Raw genomic sequence first — 24,228 nt, 5'->3', positions numbered from 1 at the left:
GTCTCCAGTCTGTTTACTGGGGAGAAGACCCTTTGGTGTGAGAGAGCGATGTCCAAACCTTCTTCTGCAAAAGGTGATGCCCAGGTGTTTCAGACTCCAGGTTTTGTGGTAGAAATGCTGGGATGGCCACAAGGGCTCACAAGAAGGATGGGAGGATGTAAGCCCTCTGCTGTGAAGCACCCTCTATTGTAAGGGTGCTGGGGTTGTTTAGCCTGCAGAGGAGAAGGCTCCAGGAAGAACTTCTGGTGTCTTTTCAGTGCTTAGAATGGGGACAGACTTTTGAGCCAGGCTGTAGTGATAGGGCAAAGAATGATGGTTTGAAACTAAATGGGAGATTTAGACTGGAGAGGAGGAAACATTCACCCTGAGGGTGGCGAGACCCTGTCCCACAGTGCCCCCCACCAGCCTAGCTCCAGCTGCTGGGCGGGCTCTGGAATCACAGAATGGGTGAGGGTGGAAAAGACCCTGAAGATCATACAGCCCAACCATCATCCCAGCACTGCTAGGGCACCACCAGACCAATCCCCTCATGTACCTCATCTCCAGGGATGGGCACTCCACCACTGCCCTGCCCAGCCTGGACAGCCCTCAAGGGGAAGAAATTGTTCCTCACGTCCAACCTGAACCTGCCCTGGAGCAACCTGAGGCCACTTCTTCTCGTTCAGTCGCATGTTCCTTTAGAAAAGGGGCCAGTCCCCAGCTGGCTAAGGTCTCTCCTCAGCCTCCTTCTCTGCAGGTTCTTTAGCTACTCCTCAAAACTTGTCCAGACTGCTCGCCAGCGTTATTGCCAGTCTGAACCTGCACCAGCCCTTCAGTGTCCGAGTAAAAGGAATAAGGTGGGGAAAGAGAAAAGCAAGGGGAGGGCTCCCCGTGGGTAGGGCACCCACCCCTGCGCCCTCGCCGCCCTTTTCCCGCCATCCTCGTGCCCAGCCCCTTAGCGGTCCCTATCGCGCATGCGCGTTGTGCAGCGGCTCCCCGGAGGACCGCCGCGGGGGCGGGGTCGTCGTCCGGCGCGCGCCTGAGGACGTGGCGCTTTCCAGCCAATCAGAGCTCTAACTCCCGCCCCTCGGCGGGCTAGTAGGCGGGGCCTGGTGGCGGGGAGGGGGCGGGGCCGAAGGGGCGGGGATGTGGGCGGAGGGCACAGCGGGGGCGGGCCGAAGCTCGGATGGGCAGTGGAATTGACCAATCAAGAGGCAGAGTCCCACGGCGGGGGAGGTGGAGCCTCGCTGTGATTGGCTGGAAGAGGAAGAGCGCGGGGGGCTGTGCGGCGTGGCGCGGCGCCTACTTCCGGTCAGTGGAGCGGTTTGAGGAGAACGGGCGGCGGCGCGGCTCCCGGGCACGGTGAGGGACGGGATGGGCCTGATTGGACTGGGGGTGACTCTCGGTCTGGCTGGCGGTGTGGGGCGGCTCTTGGGAGCTGGCAGCAGCCGGTCCTGCTCCGGCGGCCCCAGCAGGGCAGCGGGAACGTGGCACCGGGCCTGGTCGCCATGGGAACAGGAGGAGCAGCATCGCTGGGTTCTGTCTCCCAGGCTGGTTCTGTGGTGCTGTTGGGCTCCTGTTGTCCGTCAGGAGCTCCGGGCTGGGCAGGTGTCCCCTCTGGGCTGCGGCCTGCACCGGGATCAGTGGCGGAGAGGGCACGCTCAGCTAAAGGGGGGGATGAGCTGGAGTAGGAGAAGACCCTGGCGGGGAGAAGTGGGGGTGAGGAGATGGCTTCCCACTTCCCGTGGCCTCCGAGATGGCTTTTCTATTGGCTTGCGATCTGGTCTATTAGTCTCTCCATTAAGCTCCTAAATAGCCTGTACGTTGGCCTCCAAACTAGCCCCCTAACTAGCCTGTCCATTGGCCTCCTAACCACCCTCCTGATTAGACTCTTCTTTAGCCTCCTATCCAGCTTCCTGTTATCCTCTCCCTTAACCTCCTAATTAGCCTCTCCATTGACCTCCTAACCAGCCTTCCAATTAGTCTCTTCATTAACCCCCTAATTAGCTTCTTTACTAGCCTCTTCATTGAATGCCTAACTAGCCTCTTCATTAGCCTCCTGACTACACCCCTAACTGGTCTCTCCATTAATCTCCTAATTTGCCCCCTAACTAGATCCTTAACCAGTCTCTTTATGAAGTTCCTAATTAGCCCCTAACCAGCCTCTCCGTTAGCCTCCTAACCAGCCTTCTAGCTGGCCTATCTGTTAGCACCCTAACATCATTAGCCTCTTTATAGGCCTTCCAGGTAGCCTCTTGCCCTCCTAATTAGCCACTTAACTAGCACCTTAACCTCTTAACTAACACCAGAACACAACCCTCATTAACCCACCACCACCCTCCCTTTGTGCCCTCCTGCCATGGCAGGCTCTCATCCTTGGCCACGTTTGTCACCACCACCCCATGATGGAGCTATGCCACCCCCATCTCAACCTGCCATTGGTCCTGTACTGGTTTGTGGTGGGATTAACTGGTTGAGGAGAGAGGTGGACATCATACAGCCCAAAATCTGGTTATTCCCAAAATTACCAACCCTGAGGAACATCTGGGAGTCAGTCCCCATTGCTTGAGCAGCTGGTGGGCAGCAGAAGCTGGTACTGCTGGGGTTTAACTGGGAATTAACTGGTTTATGGGGTTTTTTTTACCCTGAGAGGTGAGGTTGGTCACCTGCCCAGCTCCTGGTGTGATGCCAAGATCCATGTTTGAGGTCAGGTTGTCCCTTTTTTCTCATCTTCTGGCCACTGGCTGGAGATAAAATCAGGGCATTCCCACCCCATTCCAGGTCACTCTGTGCTTTAGGCCAGGATCAGCAGGAGCCTGGGTAGGTCCTTGCGGATGGCACCTGCTCAAAACCACCAAGACTCTGGTCTAACACATAGAGGTCCCTCAAACCAGCCTCCTGAGTTGTCCTCTTCCTGAGGTCACAGATGGGCCAGATTGCAACAAAGGTGGCCAGGATTTGAGGATTTTGGACCCAGCCTGAGCTTGGATCATTCCAGGAATCATTTTTCACCACCCGCTTTGCTTTCTGATCCTGGTGCTGCTGCAGCTCCATGCATGTGGTCAAAATGTGATGTGGCTTCAAACCATGAGGAGATGGGGATGGAACAATCCCAGGAGGATTCCAAGTTGCCCTCACCTCATAAAATCCACGAGGAGCTTCCGTGGTGCCTGTTTTCTCCTAAACTGGGACATTTTGGGCTTGGAGTTATCTTGGTGGCACTTCTTGAGTAGGCTTGTGTCCATCAAACATCCCAGCATCCAAACTGGTGGCTCATGGTGCTGATGTTCTTCCAGCATTCACATCCATCCCGACGCTACAACACGTCTGTCGTTTTCCTTCAGCTGGGTTATTCCCAAACTCCCAGTTAGCCTTCCCCCTGCCTTCCCCCTGCCTTCCCCCTGCCTTCCCCCTGCCTTCCCCCTGCCTTCCCCCTGCCTTCCCCCTGCCTTCCCCCTGCCTTCCCCCTGCCTTCCCCCTGCCTTCCCCCTGCCTTCCCCCTGCCTTCCCCCTGCCTTCCCCCTGCCTTCCCCTGCCTTCCCCCTGCCTTCCCCCTGCCTTCCCCCTGCCTTCCCCCTGCCTTCCCCCTGCCTTCCCCCTGCCTTCCCCCTGCCTTCCCCCTGCCTTCCCCCTGCCTTCCCCCTGCCTTCCCCCTGCCTTCCCCCTGCCTTCCCCCTGCCTTCCCCCTGCCTTCCCCCTGCCTTCCCCCTGCCTTCCCCCTGCCTTCCCCCTGCCTTCCCCCTGCCTTCCCCCTGCCTTCCCCCTGCCTTCCCCCTGCCTTCCCCCTGCTGTGGCTGGAAATCAACCAGGGTGTGCCCAACTGGCCAAGAAGGCTGCCAGATCCTGGATGGATCAGCAGTGGTGTGGCCAGCAGGTACAGGGCAGGCATTGTCCCCTTTGCCTGGGCACTGGTGAGGCCACATCTTGAATCCTGGGGTCAGTTTTGGGCCCATCACTCCAAGAAGGAAATTGAGGGCCTGGAGTAGGTCCAGAGAAGGGCAACAAAGCTGGGGAAGGGTCTGGAGAAGGAGAAGGCTTGGGAGCTTGTGAGGAACCTGCTCATGGCTCCTGTTGCCCCAATAACTGCTGCTCATTGACCCATTTGCCCCAATAACTGCTGCTCATTGACCTATTTACCCCAATAACCGCCGCTCATGGGTCCTGTTACCCCAATAACCGTCGCTCATTGACCTATTTGCCCCAGTAACCACCGCTTATGGGTCCTGTTACCCCAATAACTGCTGCTCATTGACCCATTTGCCCCAATAACTGCTGCTCATTGACCCATTTGCCCCAATAACCGCCGCTCATGGGTCCTGTTACCCCAATAACCGTCGCTCATTGACCTATTTGCCCCAGTAACCACTGCTTATGGGTCCTGTTACCCCAATAACCGCTGCTCATTGACCCATTTGCCCCAATAACCGCCGCTCATGGGTCCTGTTACCCCAATAACTGCCGCTGATTGACCCATTTGCCCCAATAACCGCAGCTCATGGGTCCTGTTACCCCAATAACCGCTACTCATTGACCTATTTGCCCCAATAACTGCTGCTCATGGGTCCTATTACCCCATTAACTGCTGCTCATTGACCCATTTGCCCCAATAACCACTGCTCATTGACCCATTTGCCCCGATAACTGCCGCTGATTGACCCATTTGCCCCAATAACCGCAGCTCATGGGTCCTGTTACCCCAATAACCGCTGCTCATTGACCCATTTGCCCCAATAACCGCTGCTCATTGACCCATTTGCCCCAATAACCGCTGCTCATGGCTCCTGTTACCCCAATAAATCCCACCTGGTGGATGTGGGGAGGCCTGTGGATGTAGTCTACCTGGACCTCAGCAAGGTCTTTGACACCGTTCCCCATATCAAACTCCTGGCCAAGCTGTCAGCCCATGGCTTGGATGGGAGCACACTGTGATGGGTTAGGAACTGGCTGGAGGGCCGAGCCCAGAGAGTGGTGGTGAATGGTGCCACATCCAGCTGGCAGCCAGGCACTAGTGGTGTGCCCCAGGGATCAGTGCTGGGCCCCATGCTCTTTAACATCTTTATTGATGATCTGGACGAGGGCATCGAGTCCATCATCAGTAAATTTGCTGACGACACCAAGCTGGGCGCAGGAGTTGATCTGCTGGAGGGTAGAGAGGCTCTGCAGAGGGACCTCGACAGGCTGGGCAGATGGGCAGAGTCCAACGGCATGAGATTGAACACATCCAAGTGCCGGGTTCTGCACATTGGCCACAGCAACCCCATGCAGAGCTACAGGCTGGGGTCAGAGTGGCTGGAGAGCAGTCAGGCTGAGAGGGACCTGGGGGTGCTGGTCGATGGTAGACTGAACATGAGCCTGCAGTGTGACCAGGCAGCTAAGAGGGCCAATGGCATCCTGGCCTGCATCAGGAACAGTGTGGCCAGCAGGAGCAGGGAGGTCATTCTGCCCCTGTACACTGCACTGGTTAGGCCACACCTCGAGTCCTGTGTCCAGTTCTGGGCCCCTCAGTTTAGGAAGGAGGTTGACTTGCTGGAACGAGTCCAGAGAAGAGCAACAAAGTTGGTGAGGGGTTTGGAACATAAGCCCTATGAGGAGAGGCTGAGGGAGCTGGGGTTGCTTAGCCTGGAGAAGAGGAGACTCAGGGGTGACCTTACTACTCTCTACAACTACCTGAAGGGAGGTTGTAGACAGGCGGATGTTGGTCTCTTCTCCCAGGCGGCCAGTGCCAGAACAAGAGGACACAGTCTCAGGCTGCGCCAGGGGAGGTTCAGGCTGGATGTTAGGAAAAAGTTCTATACAGAAAGAGTGATTGCACATTGGAATGGGCTGCCTGGGGAGGTGGTGGAGTCGTCATCACTGGAGGTTTTCAGGAGGAGACTTGATGGGGTGCTTGGTGCCGTGGGTTAGTTGTTTGGGTGGTGTTGGGTTGGTTGATGGGTTGGACGCGATGATCTTGAAGGTCTCTTCCAACCTGGTTTATTCTATGTATGTATTCTATAACCGCCGCTCATTGACCCATTTGCCCCAATAACCGCTGCTCATGGCTCTTGTTGCCCCAATAACCGCTGCTCATGGCTCTTGTTGCCCCAATAACCGCTGCTCATGGCTCTTGTTGCCCCAATAACCGCTGCTCATGGCTCTTGTTGCCCCAATAACCGCCGCTCATTGACCCATTTGCCCCAATAACCGCTGCTCATGGCTCTTGTTGCCCCAATAACCGCTGCTCATGGCTCTTGTTGCCCCAATAACCGCTGCTCATGGCTCTTGTTGCCCCAATAACCGCTGCTCATGGCTCTTGTTGCCCCAATAACCGCCGCTCATTGACCCATTTGCCCCAATAACCGCTGCTCATGGCTCTTGTTGCCCCAATAACCGCTGCTCATGGCTCTTCTTGCCCCAATAACCGCTGCTCATGGATCTTGTTGCCCCAATAACTGCTGCTCATGGCTCTTGTTGCCCCAATAACCACTGCTCATGGATCTTGTTGCCCCAATAACCGCTGCTCATTGACCCATTTGCCCCATTAACCGCTGCTCATGGCTCCTGTTGCCCCATTAACCGCTGCTCATTGACCCATTTGCCCCAATAACCGCTGCTCATTGACCCATTTGCCCCAATAACCGCCGCTCATGGCTCCTGTTGCCCCAATAACCGCTGCTCATTGACCTATTTGCCCCAATAACCGCCGCCCATGGCTCCTGTTGCCCCAATAACCGCCGCTCATGGCTCCTGTTGCCCCAATAACCGCCGCTCATCAACCCATTTGCTCCAACAACCACCGCTCATTGACCCATTTGCCCCAATAGCCGCTGCTCATTGACCCATTTGCACCAATAACCGCCGCTCATGGCTCTTGTTGCCCCAATAACCGCTGCTCATTGACCTATTTGCCCCAATAACCGCCGCTCATGGCTCCTGTTGCCCCAATAACCGCCGCTCATGGGTCCTGTTACCCCAATAACCACCGCTCATTGACCCATTTGCCCCAATAATGGCCGCTCATGGCTCCTGTTGCCCCAATAACCGCCGCTCATCAACCCATTTGCCCCAACAACCACCGCTCATTGACCCATTTGCCCCGATAACCGCCGCTCATTGACCCATTTGCCCCAATAACTGCCGCTCATTGACCCATTTGCCCCAATAACTGCCGCTCATTGACCCATTTGCCCCAATAAGCACCGCTCATGGCTCCTGTTGCCCCAATAACCGCTGCTCATTGACCCATTTGCCCCAATAACCGCTGCTCATTGACCCATTTGCCCCATTAACCGCTGCTCATCGCTGCTGTTGCCCCAATAACCTATGCTCATCATCCCATTTGCCCCAATAACCGCTGCTCATTGACCCATTTGCCCCATTAACCGCTGCTCATCGCTGCTGTTGCCCCAATAACCTATGCTCATCATCCCATTTGCCCCAATAACCGCTGCTCATTGACCCATTTGCCCCTTTAACCGCCGCTCATGGCTCCTGTTACCTCAATAACCGCTGCTGATTGACCCATTTGCCCCAATAACTGCTGCTCATTGACCCATTTGCCCCTTTAACCGCCGCTCATGGCTCCTGTTACCTCAATAACCGCTGCTGATTGACCCATTTGCCCCAATAACTGCTGCTCATTGACCCATTTGCCCCTTTAACCGCCGCTCATGGCTCCTGTTACCTCAATAACCGCTGCTGATTGACCCATTTGCCCCAATAACTGCTGCTCATTGACCCATTTGCCCCTTTAACCGCCGCTCATGGCTCCTGTTACCTCAATAACCGCTGCTGATTGACCCGTTTGCCCCAATAACTGCTGCTCATTGACCCATTTGCCCCTTTAACCGCCGCTCATGGCTCCTGTTACCTCAATAACCGCCGCTCATCAACCCATTTGCCCCAATAACCGCTGCTCATCAACCCATTTGCCCCAATAACCGCTGCTCATCAACCCATTTGCCCCAATAACTGCCGCTCATGGCTCCTGTTGCCCCAATAACGGCCGCTCATCAACCCATTTGCCCCAACAACCACCGCTCATTGACCCATTTGCCCCAATAACCGCTGCTCATTGACCCATTTGCCCCAATAACCGCTGCTCATTGACCCATTTGCCCCAATAACCGCTGCTCATCAACCCATTTGCCCCAATAACTGCCGCTCATGGCTCCTGTTGCCCCAATAACTGCTGCTCATTGCTGCCGTTGCCCCAATAGCCTCTGCTGATTGCTCCTGTTCCCCCAATTGATTATTTGTCCCAATAACCTCTATTAATTGACCATCTTGTCCTAATAATTCTCCTCATTTCATATTTTGCCCTAATGAGTCTCAATCATTTTGCTTTGATAATCTTTGTTATTGGTTTCTTTTTGGCTTTTAGCTATAATTATCTGTTTAAATTGATATATTCTGCCCAGTTAGTCTGTACTGAATTAATCTTTTGGTCCAGATAATCTCTATTACTTGATAATTTTGCTCAGATAGCCTGTAGTTAATTATTTATTTTGCCCAGATAGTCTTTACTAATTGATCACTTTGCCCACATGTGTGTTAATTATTAATTTTGCTCAGATAACCTGTGGTTTATTGATCCTTTTACCCACAGTACCTCTATTAATTGATTGTTTGGCCCATCAAATCCCTAATTTGCCCAGATAGCCTCTATTAATTAATCATTTGGTCCAGATAACCTCTCTTGCTTGATTGTTTGGCCAATAGAATCCCTATTTTTGCCCTGATAGCCTCTATTAATTGATCATTTGTCTCAGATAACTTTTATTAGTTGACTTTTTTACTCATCTAATCCTTATTTTTGCCTAGGTCACCACTATTTGATCATTTTGATCAGGAAACCCCTTTTAATTGATCATTTGGCCCACATAACCTCCATTAATTGATCATTTTGATCAGGTAACCCCTATTAATTGCCCATTTTGAGCAGATAACTTCTATTAATTCATCATTTGCCTCATCTAATCCCTATTTTTGCCCAGATAACTTCTATTGATCAGCCATTTGATCCAGATAACTGCTATTAATCCACCACTTCCCCCCAGTTTGGATGTCAGACTTCCAGTCCGTGCCCCCCAAAACCACCATCCTGAGTCTCCAGCCCCTCACAACTGCTTCCTTGTGTCCCATAGGTGCTTCCAAACCACGATGACGCTCCCTCAGCTGCTCCTCTGCCTCTCCCTCTCCATGCTCTGCATCTCCAGCAAACCCACTGAGAAGAAGGACCGAGTCCACCACGACCCCCAGCTCAGTGACAAGGTCCATGATGATGCCCAGAACTTTGACTATGACCATGATGCTTTCCTGGGTGCCGATGAGGCCAAGACCTTTGATCAGCTCACGCCAGAGGAGAGCAAGGAGAGGCTTGGGTAAGGAATAGAGCCCCAAAGGGTGTGTTTGGAGCCCCAAAAGAGTCACTTTGGAGACCTCCAAAGTGCCCCTTTGGGGAATCCAAAAGTGCCAGTTTGGGGCCTATCCAGAGGGCCCGTTTGGAATCCCAAAGTGCAAGTTTGAATCCCCCCAAAAGTGCCCCTTTGGGGATCCAAAGTTGCCAGTTTGGAGCTTCTCCAAAGGGCCTGTTTGGGCCCTCCTCCACCCAGATAAACCACCAGTGTGGGCCACCCCCCACCTCCCAAAAGCACCGATGTGGGGCCCCAGTGTGATCATTTGGGCCCCAAAAAAATGCCAGTTTGGGGGCCCCAAAGTGCCTATTCAGTGCCAAAATAAAACTGTAGTTGAGGAGGTTTAGGTGGCCACAAACATCACCCTGATCCTCATCCATGTCTTCTTTCACCTCATCTGGCAGAGGACAACCTCTTTCCAATCTCATTTTAAGGCCAAAAGAGCTGAAATTGAGTGGCCACCACAGCTGCCGACAGTCACTCAGCACCTGTCCGGCTCCTCCTTGCTGGAGACTTTGCTTAAGGTCACTGTGGCCTATTCCAGCCATAGACATTTCCCTTCTAAGCACCAAAACTCCCACCAAATCTCCCCCAAACCATGGGTGAAGATCAGCTGCTTGTTCTTTGCTGTTCACAACCCAACCTTCCCTGCTCTCCAGTTACATACTGGGCAGTGGGGGGGGGTTGCTGGTGGCGTTCTTCCCGGTTGAGAGGCAGCTGGTCCCGGCGTGGAGCCACAAATTAGCCCAAAACAGAACATCTCTTCAACAAACTTGGTGGTTTGGTTTGTTGTGTTTTTTTTTTCCCCCCTTCTCCTGCCACCTGTGGACACAAGAAGTGGGGGTGGGCAGCAGCTGCCGGCGCAGTTGTTCATGTTTGGCTTAAAAAGGCTTTAAAATCTGGGAGGGGTTTGGCCCTGCTGAGATGGTTCTGGAAGTTCTCAAGGGCTGTGCTGAGCTTGGCTTGCTGCTCCTGAAGATTTGGGCTGAAGGACTTGCTTGTTAATACTTGGACTTGAGGATCTTCAAGCTGTTTCCCAAGGATGAATCTGCAGATAACTTTGATTTAGATCATGGTCCTGCTGAGATGGTTTTGGAAGGCCTTGAGGGCTGTGTTGAGCTTGGCTTGGCTGTTGGGGTGCTCCTCAAGACGCTGGGCTCAGCCCAAGCCAGACCTTGCTCGTTAACAGTTGGACTTGATGATCTTCAAGCTGTTTTCCAATGACTTAAATCCATAAATCTAGAGATAACTTTGATTTAGATCATAGCCCTGGTGAGATGATTTCAGAAGGTCTTGAGTTGTGCTGAGCTTGGCTTGGCCATTGGGGTGCTCTTCAAATGCTGGGCTGAAGGATTTGGTTGTTAATGGTTGGATTTGATGCTCCTAAAGCTGTTTTCCAAGGATGAATCTATAGATAACTTTGATTTTGATCATGGCCCTCATCATTTGGCTCTGGTGAGATGGTTTTGGAAGGCCTTGAGGGCTGTGCTGAGCGTGGCTTGGCTGTTGGGATGCTCCTCAAGACACTGGGCTGAAGGATCTGCTTGTTAATTGTTGGACTTGATTTTCATGCTGTTTTCCAGTTATTTTAATCCATATATCTAGAGGTAAGTTTTGATTTTGCTCATCAAAAGCATCTTCTGATGGTCCAAACTGCCTCTGAACTTTTCATTTTTGCTTGTTTTCCTGTTTTTTTGGAAGCTATAGACTCATGGAATCATTAAGGTTGGAAAAGACCTTTAAGATCAGGAAGTCAGCTCTGTTCTGACAGAGTCTTTGCCTCACTAGAGTGAGGTTTTATCATGGGATCAGAGAATTTATTTGGGTTGAAAGGACCTTTCAAGGTCACCTACTCCAACTCCCCTGCAGTCAGCAGGGACATCCCAACTAAATCAAGTTGTTTTCCACCCCCCCACACACACTTTGGGGACTCTAAACTGGGTGAGAAAAGCCCATTTTGAGGGCTGGATCCAGGACAAGCAGCCCTTCATTACCCCCAAAACTACAAACCAAGTGGCACTGGGTGGTTTTTATGGAGGGAATCAGATAAAATCTCCTGTGCTGCCCCTTAAACCAGGAGGGGAAGGTGCAGCTCCAGCTGCAGAGAGCAGCTCCGTGTTGTCCACCCTCCCTTCCCAGCGCTGTTTTCCTGACCCCGTGGGCTCTCTCCACGGCTCCAGGGTTGTAAATTCCATTGTTCTGCTGAGTTATCTGCTGGGAAGAAAAAAAAAAAACAGAAAAGCTGGCAGCAGGAGCAGGGCTGGGTCAGAATTTCCACTCAGGGCTTTGCATTTCCACCCAGGGCTGTTTCAAGCTGCTCCAGGCCTTGACACAAACCAAGCTGCTGCTTTGTTTTTTTGGTTGGGTTTGTTGGTTTTCTTCAGTTGGGGTTTTGTGGGGTTTTTTTTTTTGAGCCAGAGGTAAATTCATCACATTTTCCTGTTGGATAAATCCTTTCATTAATGCAGAAAGATTAATTCATTATATTTTTAATAGCTGGTGGAAGGGCCCAGAGAGCTCTGGTTCCAATCTTGCCCAGTTCAGCTCTTCTCACTTCCTGCTTTTTGGGGATTTCAGGGTGGCCTCCTGTGCTGTGCCTCAGTTTTCTTGCTGATTTAGGGGAATATTCCCAGATTTCCCTGCTGGTTTAGGGGAGCCTTCTGTGATTTTTCTTTTTCCTGCTGTTTTAGGGGAGCATTCTGATTTTCCCTGCTGTTTTAGGGGAGCACTCTGATTTTCCATGATGGTTTAGGGGAGCATTCTGATTTTCCTCTGATGGTTTAGGGGAGCACTCTGATTTTCCCTGCTGGTTTAGGGGAGCATTCTGATTTTCCCTGATGGTTTAGGGGAGCATTCTGAGTTTCTCTGCTGGTTTAGGGGAGCACTCTGATTTTCCCTGATGGTTTAGGGGAGCATTCTGATTTTCCTCTGATGGTTTAGGGGAGCATTCTGAGTTTCTCTGATGGTTTAGGGGAGCATTCTGAGTTTCTCTGATGGTTTAGGGGAGCATTCTGATTTTCCCTGCTGGTTTAGGGGAGCACTCTGATTTTCCCTGATGGTTTAGGGGAGCATTCTGATTTTCCTCTGATGGTTTAGGGGAGCATTCTGATTTTCCCTGCTGGTTTAGGGGAGCATTCTGATTTTCTCTGCTGTTTTAGGGGAGCATTCTGAGTTTCTCTGCTGGTTTAGGGGAGCACTCTGATTTTTCCCTGCTGATGCAGGGGAGCATTCCATGATTTGCCTTGTGATTTAGGGGTGTCTGCTGATTTTTTTTGGCAGCATTCCATGCTTTTCCCGCTGAGCAAACAGGATCTTTGCTGGCAGCTGGTGCAGTGATGATACATCTGCTGCTGCCCCTTCAACCTGGTGCAAGTTTTGGGCCAAAACTGCTTAATTTGACTAAAAATCAGGAGGGTTTTTTTTAGGGGGGGGGAAACCAGTCTGGGAGCATCTGGTTTCACCAGTAAGCTGAAAGTTGTGACATTTTAACTATCCTGAACCTAATTAATGGGGGAAGCTGCTCTGATGAAACATCTCAGTGTCTGCTGCCCCATTTAAAAACCTTTCCTGGACACCCTCACCAACTGCCAGTTTGGAGCCCCCCCAAAATTGCCAGTTTGAAGCCCCCAAGTTTGAGGAGCCCAGAAAAATGGTGATTTGTGGCACAAGAAATGGTAGCTTTGGGCCCCCAAAATGTCCATGTAGGGCCTAAAAAGTGCCAGTTTGGGGGCCCCATAAGCGGCCATTTAGGACCCAAAGAATGGCAGTTGGTGGGAGAGGGCAAACCCCAGCCCTTTAAGGCCTAAAAAGTGGCAGTTTGGGGGCCCACAAATGGTGGTTTGTGGCCAAGAAATGTCCTTTTGGGGGCCTAAGAGGTGCCATTTTGGGGGTCCAAAAAGTGGCCATTTGGGGTCTAAAAGGTACCAGTTTGGAGACCCAAAAGTGGCAGTTGGGGGCCCTAAAGTGCTTGTTTGGGGGCCCCAAAATGGCTGCTTGGGGCTCCAATTCCTTGTTCCAGAATACCTTTGGCAGGGATGAGCTTGGGGCATGAAGCAGCACTTCCCAGCTCCACCAGTGGCTGATTCCTCATCACTCTGGGGGCTATAAAGGTGACCCAAATGGTGTCCCTCGGCCCTGTCACCTCTTTGTTTGGCTTTGGTGACACCAAAATCCTGGGATGGGTCAGAGAAGCAGCTGGGGAAATTCCTGCTGGGAAAACCCCTTGTGGAAGTCAAACAAATACTTCATTTTTTTTTCCTAGTGTGATCCCAGCTCTTTTCAGCTTTTTTCTTTTGTTTGTTTTGGGAGCATCCTTCATGTCCCCAAACTTCTTCAAAGCGCTTCTGGAGCAAGCAAACCTTTTTGAGGGGTGTGTGTGGTTGGGGGGAGGGTGCTCCAGTGTCCTGTTTGTGTTTGATTTGAACCAAAAGAAATGTGGGGATGAAGAGGTTTGTGGGGATTTAAGCTGCTGTCTCCTAAAATTGCTGAAATTTGAGTGAAGAATGATGGAATTCAGTGACAAATTTCACTTTTCAAAAGGAAAAAAAATCAATGCTGGTGTGGAGCAAGTGAAGCATTCTTGGGCTGTGATCCCTGGGATTGAATCTCGCTCAGTGATGAAAACCCAGGCGTGAAGCTCCCAGTGCCCACTTTCCAAACGCCTCAGCTGCTCCTAGGGGTAAACCCTGAGGAGGAAAGAGCCCCAGATTGCAGCCCAGCTCCCCTCCCCAAGCCTCCTGGCCAGCATCTGCCCGTGGCTCTGCATTCCTGCCAGAGGCTTTTCCTTGCAGCTGCTGCTAAAAATACCAGAGGCACGCGGCCCTCACTCCCTAAACCCACCCTGAAGCTCCAGTTTCTCTCTTGGGAATGGGTGGGATCTGACATGGAGTGGGTTCTGACACTGGTGTTACTGGGCCTACTGGGGTTGGGTTTGCTTTGCTGGGCTTGGGTGTTCAAAAGGGGCCAAGGTTTGGTCTTTATTTCCCTTGGCTTTTTTTAAGGTGAATCGGATGTTCAGGTGGGTTGAGATGCTCAACTGGGTGTTCCTCGATGGTCAGCCGTGAAATCTGTCCTCTGAAATTCCAAATTCCTGGAGAAAACAAAATCTGAGTGGCCCCAGAGTGCTTTGTGTTGCCCTGTGGTGGTTTTAAGGACAACCTGTGCACAGCAAGCTCACCATGCCCACGCTCTTCGTGGCCCCCCAGAAGACCCCCAGCACCACTGCTGCAGGGTGTCCCACTGGGAAGCAGTTCCTTGGAGAAGGACTTGGAAGTGCTGGTTGACAATAAGTTTGCCATGAGCCACCAACGTACCCTTGTGCCCAAGAGAGCCAAGGGTCTCCTGGGGAGCATGCAGAAGAGTGTGGCCAGCAGGTCAAAGGAGGTTCTCCCCTTCTGCCCTAATGAGGCCACATCTGGAGTCCTGGATCCAGTTCCGTACTTCCCACTTCAAGAGAGACTGGGAACTACTGGAGAGTCCAGTGGAGGCCATGAAGATGCTGAGGGGCCTGGAGCATCCTTGTGAGAAAGAACGGCTGAGAGCCCTGGGGCTGTTAAGCCTGGAGAAGAGCAGCCCCAGAGGGCATCTGATCAATGCTTAGCAAGAGCTAAAGGAGCTGTGGGGGGCGAGAGGATATGTCCAGACCACCATGTCAGTGGTGCCCAGTGACAGGACAAGGGCCAAGGGGCACAAACTGGAACCCAGGAGGTTCTATCAGGTGCAGCTTGTTGGTGGAGCCCTGGAGCAGGCTACCCAGAGAGGTTGTGGAGTTTCCTTGTCTGAAGAGCTTCCAAACCCTCCTGGCCATTGTGATCCTGGGCAAGCTGCTGTGGGTGATCCACCTGGAGGGACTTGGACTGGATGAGCTCCACAAGTCCCTTCCAACCTCACCATTCTCAGATTCCTGTAGGGAGCAGAGTGCCAGAGGAGCACAATCTCAGGCAGTGAAGGGAATGTTTTGTAAGGACTTTGATAAGATCAGGGATGGGAAGGGATGGGACTAAGCTCCATTTGGGGGTGGCTGTGGTCAAATTGTTTGCTTCTGGTGATGACTATCTTGAATTGCTCACTCTGGGACACCTTCACATCCTCCAAACTGGAATTTTGTCTCCCTTAACTTGAGTGGTTCAGGGATGGAACTAAGCCCCCTTTTTGGGGTGGTAGTGGTCAGATTGGTGGTTTCTGGTTATGACCACCTTGAGTGGTTCAGGTCTGGGGGCTAAGCCAATTTTTTGGTGGTTTGTGATCAAACTGTCGGGTTCTGGTGATGACCACCTCGAGTTACTCACTCTGGAAACCCAGGAACACCTTCACATTCTCCTGTCTCCCTTAACTTGAGTGATTCAGGGATGAAACTAAGCCGAATTTGGGGGTGTCTGTGGTCCAAAGGTTGGCTTCTGTTGATGAGCACCCTGAGCTCCTCACTCTGGAACAGTGTTTCGAGAACTGTGTTTTGAGTGGCTCAGGGTTGGATCTAAACCCCATTTTGGTGTGTCTTTGGTCACAAGGTTGGCTTCTGTTGATGACCACCTCGAGCTGCTCACTCTGGAACACCTTCAGATCCTCCAAACCAGAGCTGTGTTTCGAGTGGCTCAGGGCTGGGACTAAACCTGTTTTGGGGGTGTCTGTGGTCACAAGGTTGGCTTCTGTTGATGACCACCTTGAGCTGCTCACTCTGGAACACCTTCAGATCCTCCAAACCAGAGCTGTGTTTCGAGTGGCTCAGGGCTGGGACTAAACCTGTTTTGGGGGTGTCTGTGGTCACAAGGTTGGCTTCTGTGGACGAGCAGCCTGGGCTGCTGGCTCTGGAACCCCTGGAGGTCCTGCCGAGCTCGTGTGTCTTTTCGTTCTAGCTGGCTTCTCTTTTCTTCTGCGTTTCCCACAGAAAGATTGTAAGTAAGATAGACGAAGACAAAGACGGGTTTGTAACGGTGGAGGAGCTGAAGGACTGGATTAAATTTGCCCAAAAGCGGTGGATTTACGAGGACGTAGAGCGTCAGTGGAAAGGCCACGACCTCAATGAGGACGGCCTCATATCTTGGGAGGAGTATAAAAATGCCACCTACGGCTACATCTTAGGTAGGTCTCGACCCTTGGGATGGATCCCCCAAAACCGTGGCTTGAACCTTGCTGTTTTGTTTTTGTAGAGTGATTGTAGATAAGATAGACACGGATAAGGATGGGTTGGTGACCGAGGGGGAGCTGAAAGCCTGGATTAAGAAGGCCCAGAAGAAATACGTGTATGACAGTGTGGAGCGGCAGTGGCAGGACTTTGACATGAACCAAGATGGATTTATCTCCTGGGATGAGTACAGGAACGTGACATACGGCACTTACCTCGGTAAGAGGCACGGTGTCCGGCCTGGTGGTGGGCTCTGGGCAACAAAGCAGAGGTGTGGGGCAGCTTCTCACTCAACCTCAAAGCCTCACCTTCCAAAAGAGAGCCCAAGGTGGTCTGCTGAGGGCAATGCCTCCTCCAAAGCCGCCTTTTGAGGGCAACAATCTGCTTCAAATTGACCTTTTAATGGCAGTAATCTGCTTTGAACTGACCCTCTGAGGGGAAAAAAAATCTACTTCAGATTGACTTTCTGAGGGCATTAAGGTCCAAACTGACCTTTTAATGGCAATAATAGGCTTCAAACTGACCTTCTGAGGACAATAATCCGCTCCAAATTGACCTTCTAATGGCAGTAATCTGCTTCAAACTGACCTTCTGAGGGTAATAATCTGCTCCAAATTGACCTTCTAATGGCAGTAATCTGCTTCAAACTGACCTTCTGAGGGTAATAATCCGCTCCAAATTGACCTTCTAATGGCAGTAATCTGCTTCAAACTGACCTTCTGAGGGTAATAATCTGCTCCAAATTGATGACCTGAGGGCATTAAAGTCCAAATTGGCCTCCCAAGGGCAATAGTCTCCTCAAACTGACCTTCTGAGGGCAGTAATTGCCTTCAAAGTCACCTTCTGAAGGGAAAAATCTCTGAATTGACCTCCTCAGGACAAAAATCTCTTCCCATCTGACCTCCTGGGGGCAATAATCTGCTCTGAACTGATCTCCTGAGGGCAATAATCTCCTCAAACTGACCTTCTGGGGACAATGATTTTATCTAAATTGATCTTCTGAGGGCAATAATCTGCTCCAAATTGACTTTCTGAGGGAGTTAAAGTCCAAGTTGACTTTCTAATGGCAATAATATTCTCTGAATTGACTTTCTGAGGGCAAAAATCTTCTCTGGCTTGACCTCCCCAGGGCAATAACCTCCAAATTGCTCTTCTAAGGGCAGCAATCTTCTTTGACTTGCCCTTCTGAGGGCCATGGTGTCCTCAAATTAACCTTCTGAGGGCAATAGTCTGCAAACTGACCTCCTGAGTTCCACAGTTTCCTCCATATTGCCCTTCTGTGGGCCATAATCTCCAAACTGACCCTTTGATGGCATTCCTGAAGGACAATCTGAGGCAAAAAAAAAAGTGGGAAAAAACCCCAAGGTGATGTTCACCACCACATTGCTTTGTACCTCTGCTTTACTGCCACACTTAGTGATAATCAGCTCAAGCCCTCAATGATGTGATGAAAAGCTCAGAGGGGGTGTTGGGGCTTTACCTTCCTTCCAGCATTGGAAGCTACCTGTAGGAAGACCTCTTTCTTTTCCTCAGTCCATGAAGGTCTTTAAATCCCTTCTTGAAGCCCTCTGTGGACACCTTGCTTTTACCACCCATCCTGCCAGTAGCTTTCCACCCCAAAACTGGTCGATTTACTTTTGGGCCTTTGGTTTTTTGGCCCCACAAATTGGGTCAGCAGCTCTGTAAGGACCAAAATCACCCCTTGAATGCTGAAGGCAGGAGAAGTTCTTCTGGGGTTAAGCTGCTGGAGAAGCAAGCCTGGTTCCTCTGCCAGTTGTTCCCTTCTCCTGGCACGCCAGACGTATACGGAGCGATGAGCTACAGCTCCAAAGCATGAAATAAAGTTTTAATTCCCTAAATATTGCCAAAGATGGAGGTATGGGGGCTGCTGCCTCATCCATCTCCTCTCACAGCTTCTTTTTTACGAGTGCTTGGAAGCTTTCTGTGCTGGTGGCTGAGGCAATCAGCTCCTCAAGACCATGTTGGGTCGTACTGAGCTTCTGAGAACCACCCCCCCCCCCCCCACCTCAGGGTTTGGGCAGGTTCTTACTAAGCCCCCTGTTGCCTCATTAATTAGTGTAATTAATGGAGAGCCACAGAAAGCTCAGGCTGTCTGCCCCTTCACAGCTGCAGAAGAAGTTCTATGACCCTTGGAACAAGGAGAGAAGGTCCCAGGAGGGCTTTTCCCGCACTTTTTTGGAGTCTTGGTGGTGGGCCTGATGACCTGAAGGGGCAGAATGATAAATGTTCCCCACACACACTTAATGAGGGGCAAAAGCCTTAATGAGGTGAAGCCTTAATGAGAAAAAGTGTTCAAGGTCACGTCAGGTGGTACTTGGAGCAACCAGGTCTAGTGGAAGATGTCCCTGCCCATGGCAGGAGGGTTGGACCTCATTGGCCTTTAGGGTCCTTTCCAACCCAAACTGCTCTGAGAATACCTGGGGGGAAAAATAACCCTGAATGAGTAAAAACCTTAATGAGAAAGTAATTTCTCCAGCCTGATTACTAAGAGATGGAGGCACCTGGCCTTGGTGATGCTGTGAGGATGCCCCCAGGCTCAACCAAGTGCTCCTGGAGCTGCTGCTAGAGCCCCCTTATTGCAGCTCCTCCATCCTTTTGTCCTCAAGCACTGAGAAGATCCCAACCACCTCATCCCTTGGCTCCATGCTCCCTTTTCTTTTTTATTTGAAGCAGCAGGAATTACTCTTCCCCAGCTCCTTTCTGCTGCCAACCCTCCTGTGTCCCCCTCCACCAACCTCTCCCCCTCCCTTCTCCAAGCTGGAAATGCCTCTGGAGATGCCTCAGAAGAAGTTGACTCACAGCCAAGGGGCTGGGCCGATGCCTTCAGCGCGTTCCCAACGGTGCGGGGGGGAGCTGAGGCACCACCCTGCAGGACTGCTGGAGCCAGGATTTGTGGAAGGCTGTAGGAGTTTTGTCATCCCAATGAAATGCTGATGGGAGCTGGGAGTGGGGGGGAGGGGGTTATTTTTTGGCTGGGATGGTCAATTGGGTTGTACCCAGGACCCAGTTGGGTCTGAGAACTTCTTCTGAGGCTCAAAATCCTCCTTTCTGTGAGGAGAACAAAAATAGGAAGTGACAAACACCCCAAAACTTCACCTTAAAGTGAACCCACACACACACACTTAAAACCTCCTTAAAAATAAGAATGTCATCATCATCATCATCATCTTTTTTTGTCCATCAGCCTCACTTCTCATGAATCCACAACCATTTCTGCTGCTCACAGCAGGAGGGTGCAGAAGTTGGGGCTCACGCTGCAGACCCCAAGTTCTTTCCCCTCCGACCACCCCAGAAAACATTTTAGGGAGTGAAGGGGAAAAAAAAGGAAGGTGATTTTGGGTGGGTTTAACCCTTTTGGAGCAGTCTCAGCTCAGCTTCCCACCCAGTTCACCCCAAATCACCTCTGCTCAACCAATGGCTTCCAGCCCCCCAATGCCACCAACCAAAGCTGATCTGGAGGGGCTCGGTTGTCCTCACCCAGCTCTCAGCGCAGGCCGCTGCTCAAGGTGGGGGTAGAATGGGAGCGCTGAGGTTTGCTCATGTCCTGGAGCTGCCTTCAGATCAAATCATCTCTTCTTTAAAGCTTGGCCAGCAGCAGGTCCTCTCCAGAGCCACCTAATCCCCCACCACCTTTTGTCCTGGGTGTAAATAGAGATGGGCCGGAGCCTTTTTTTAGACCAGCTCTGGCTCTGGCTGAACTTCACCCCCACCAGACTTCAACCACCTCCTCCCCAAATTGATCTTTTGGAGTAGAAGAGCCCAGTTCTGCTCTCTTTGAGCTTATCTCTAGCTGGGGGCTGTATCTAGAGGCCATTTGTGGCCAGAGGCATTCCCGCTGGGGGGAGGTTGGGCTGGCTTTGAAGCCGCCCCGGCAGCGAGGAGTGAGATCTCCTTACACATTCTCCTCCAAAAATAGCTCAGGCTCAGCCTCCAGCCAAAAAAAACCCTCCCAGCCCTGGCTCCTAGGGGCATCTTTCCTGGGAATGCTGGTGTCCCACAGCTGCTGGCTGATCTTCCACCTCTTCCTCCTGGCAGAGGAGGGGCGGGAGGGAGGTGGTGGCCACCGAGATCTGAAATTTAGGCTGCTGTGGCAAAGTATTGGGAGGCTGAGGAGCTTGAGGTCGGCTTGAGCTGGAGTTTGAGGTTAGACTGAGCTTCAATTTGTGTTGAGGTTGGGACTAGTTTGAGGAAGTTGAGGTTGAGTTAAAGAGATTGAGGTTGGGCTGAGGATATTGAGCTTAGTTCGAAGAGCTTGAGGTTGGCTTGAGCTGGAGTTTGAGGTTAGACTGAGCTTCAGTTTGGGTTGAGGTTGGGACTAGTTGGAGGAAGGTTAGGTTGGTTTGAGGAGATTGAGGCTGGGCTTGGGGATATTGAGCTTGATTTGAGGAGCTTGAGGTTAGACTGAGGTCAGGTTGAGGAGGTTGAAACTGGGTTGAGGAAGTTGAGTTTGGGTTGAGGAAGCTGAGGTTGGGTTGAGCTGGAGCTTGAGGTTAGATTGGTCTTGAGGCTGGGTTAAGTAGGTTAACGTTTGAGCTTGAGGCTGGGGCGAGGGGGCTTTGAGGCTGGGGCGAGGGGGCTTTGAGGCTGGGGCGAGGGGGCTTTGAGGCTGGGGCGAGGGGGTTTTGAGGCTGGAGTGAGGGGGGTTTGAGGCTGGGGTGAGGGGGGTTTGAGGCTGGAGTGAGGGGGGTTTGAGCCTGGGGTGAGGGGGGTTTTGAGGCTGGAGTGAGGGGGGTTTGAGGCTGGGGTGAGGGGGGTTTTGAGGCTGGAGTGAGGGGGGTTTGAGGCTGGGGTGAGGGGGGTTTTGAGGCTGGAGTGAGGGGGGTTTGAGGCTGGGGTGAGGGGGGTTTAAAGCTGGGGTGAGGGGGGTTTAAAGCTGGGGTGAGGAGGCTGAAGTTGGACTGAGGTTCTTTTGAGGAAGTTGGGCTGAGGAGTTTAAGGAGATGGAGGTTGATGTGAGGAGGTTGGGTTGAGGGGTTTAAGGTTGAGGATGTTGAGGTTGGGTTGAGGGGGTTGAGAATGTGTTGAGAGGGACCGTGGGCCATCTGCCCTTGCCCAAGCTGACCTGGGGTGCTGCCTCTTGTCCTCTCGTGCCCAGATGACCCCGACCCCGACGACGGCTTCAACTACAAACAGATGATGGTGCGGGACGAACGCCGCTTCAAGATGGCCGACAAGGACGGAGACCTGACTGCCACCAAGGAGGAGTTCACTGCTTTCCTGCACCCCGAGGAGTATGACTACATGAAAGACATCGTCGTGCAGGTGGGCCCGCGGCTGCTCCCACTCACAGCGTGGTGCTCGTGGCAAAGAAGGGGTTGGAAATGGGCTTGGCCACCAGAAATGGCCCTGTGGCGGGGTGGCCTCAAGGAGAGACGGATCTGAGAGGGTTGTGGAGGGAACAAATGTGGGTTTGGGGTGGGGGTTATGATGTGCTGGGGGTGCATCAGTCATTGCAAAGAGGTGGTAGTGGTGGGGAGGTGCCCAGGGCTCGGCCTACCACCGTCTTGTCCTTGCAGGGGGAAGTTTAGGCTTGGTCTTAGAAAGAAGTTCTTCACAGAGAGATTGCCTGTTGGAATGGGCTGCCCAGGGAGGAGGTGGGGTCAGCGTCCCTGGAGGTGTTTAAGAAGAGACTGGATGAGGAACTGAGTGCCATGGTCTAGTTGATTAGATGGTGCTGGGTGATAGGTTGGACTTGATGATCTTGGAGGTCTCTTCCAGCCTGGTTGATTCTGTGATCTTCTCCTTGCAGGAGACCATGGAAGACATCGACAAGAATGGGGATGGCTACATTGACCTGGAGGAGTACATTGGTGAGGTTCTGCCACCAGGTCACCCCCAGCACATCCTCTGGGAGGGTGGAGGGGTCGACATGGATCCCACCCTTGGAGATGTGGGATGGTGGAGGTGTCAGCAGCTGAGCACCGTGTGTCTTGCAGGTGACATGTACAGCCACGATGGTGACGCTGATGAGCCCGAGTGGGTGAAGACAGAGAGGGAACAGTTTGTGGAGTTCCGTGACAAGAACCGGGATGGCAAAATGGACAAGGAGGAGACCAAGGACTGGATCCTCCCCTCGGACTATGACCATGCCGAGGCTGAGGCACGGCACCTTGTCTATGAATCTGACCAGAACAAGGTGAGGTGGCTCCTCACAGGGGCTCCAGGGAGGTTCTGGGGAGCTGAGGAGGGGGAAATGGGGTGAAACAGCACAAGCTGGGCTGAGAGGAATCTCGTGAAGTTCAGCCAGGGCAAGTGGAGGGTCCTGCACCTGTGGAGGAACAACCCCCTGCAGCAGTACAGGGGAGGGATGACCTGCTGGGAAGCAGCTCCATGGAGAAGGACCTGGGGGTGCTGGGGGAGAAGTTTCCCATGAGCCAACAATGTGCTCTTCTGGCCAAGAAGGCCACTGGTCTCCAAGGGTGCATGAAGAAGATTGTGGCCAGCAGGTCAAGGGAGGTTCTCCTGCCGCTCTACTCTGCCCTAGGGAGGCCACAGTTGGAGTCCTGGGTCCAGTTCTGGGCTCCCCACTTCAAGAGAGACAGAGAATTACTGGAGAGAGTCCAGTGGAGGCTATGATGCTGGAGCATTCTCTGTGAGGGGTAAAGGCTGAGAGCCCTGGGGCTGTTGAGCCTGGAGAAGAGCAACCCCAGAGGGGATCTGATCAATGATCAGCAAGAGCTGTGGAGCTGTGGGGGGGGAAGAGGATGTGTCCAGACTCTTGTCAGTGGTGCCCAGGGCCAGGACAAGGGGCAACAAGCACCAGCTGTAACCCAGGAGGTTCCATCAGGAGCAGTTTGTTGGCTGTGAGGGTGGTGGAGCCCTGGGGCAGGCTGCCCAGAGAGGTTGTGGAGTCTCCTTGTCTGCAGAGCTTCCAACCCCCCCGGCCATTGTGATGCTGGGCAAGCTGCTGCGGGTGCCCTGCTGGAGCAGTGGGGTTTGCCCAGATGATCCCCAGAGGTCCCTTATACCCCTACCACAGTGGAATTTCGAGATGACTCCAGGAATTTGGTTCTCTGGGGTTTTTTTCCAGGATGGGAAGTTGACCAAAGAGGAGATCGTGGAGAAGTACGACTTGTTCGTGGGGAGCCAGGCCACGGACTTCGGAGAAGCCTTGGTGCGACACGATGAGTTTTGAGGGCAAAGGCTTCTTCTCCAGTAATTTATTTTCTACCATTTCTGGGCTGATCAGAAGAAAACTTGTTGGGTTTGGTTTGGGGTTTTTTTGTTGTTGTTGGTTTGGTTTGGCTGCTGAGACTCCTCGTGCAGGCCATCAACCACCCAGTTCCTTCCCCCTCCTCATCCTGGTTTTATTGCTTTTCTTCCTGACGGGATGAGGAGCAGTTGAGGACCCCACCACCTCCTCCTCCTCCTGACTCTTTGAGGGGGGGTGTTGGTTGGGTTTTTTTGTTGTTGGGTTTTGTTTGTTCGTTTTATTTAGATTCACATGGGGTTTGGGGGGGTCTTATCAAGCTTGGGTTGGTTTTGTATCTTGGTTCCACCAGAAGAAATGTGTCTGCTGACAGGGCAGAGCAAAGACAATGCTCCCCCTCCCCTTCCTCCCTGCCCTTTACCAACACCAAATTGGACAAATTGATCAAAACTAAGGGGGGGAAAAAAAAAACCCCAAACCAAACCAAAACACAAACTTGAAGCCAGTGAACAATGAGGCCAGAAGGTTTGTTTTGGCCAAAAATGAAGCTAAGAGGTTGAGGG

At 52.2% G+C, this 24,228-nt stretch overlaps 1 protein-coding gene across 2 annotated transcripts; it reads left to right on the top strand.

The window, feature by feature from the left end:
* Nucleotides 1-1,226: 1,226 nt before the first annotated feature.
* Nucleotides 1,227-24,123, top strand: CALU (calumenin). 2 transcript variants are annotated; one of them, XM_054178115.1, is made up of 7 exons: nt 1,227-1,341; nt 9,105-9,341; nt 16,520-16,713; nt 21,611-21,777; nt 22,265-22,325; nt 22,452-22,651; nt 23,546-24,123. In XM_054178115.1, the coding sequence occupies exons 2-7, from the start codon at nt 9,121-9,123 to the stop codon at nt 23,648-23,650; spliced, it is 948 nt and encodes a 315-aa protein (XP_054034090.1). In that variant the 5' UTR covers nt 1,227-1,341; nt 9,105-9,120; the 3' UTR covers nt 23,651-24,123. The 2 variants fall into 2 exon arrangements, with proteins under 2 accessions (XP_054034090.1, XP_054034089.1); XM_054178114.1 differs by lacking the exon at nt 16,520-16,713 and adding an exon at nt 16,258-16,451.
* The last annotated feature ends 105 nt before the right edge of the window (nt 24,124-24,228 follow it).

The sequence above is a fragment of the Dryobates pubescens genome, chromosome Z (assembly GCF_014839835.1).
Source record: "Dryobates pubescens isolate bDryPub1 chromosome Z, bDryPub1.pri, whole genome shotgun sequence".
Classification (NCBI taxonomy): Eukaryota; Metazoa; Chordata; class Aves; order Piciformes; family Picidae; genus Dryobates; species Dryobates pubescens.
Note: the sequence above shows the minus strand (reverse complement) of the source record. Positions and strands in the feature narration are given on the sequence as shown.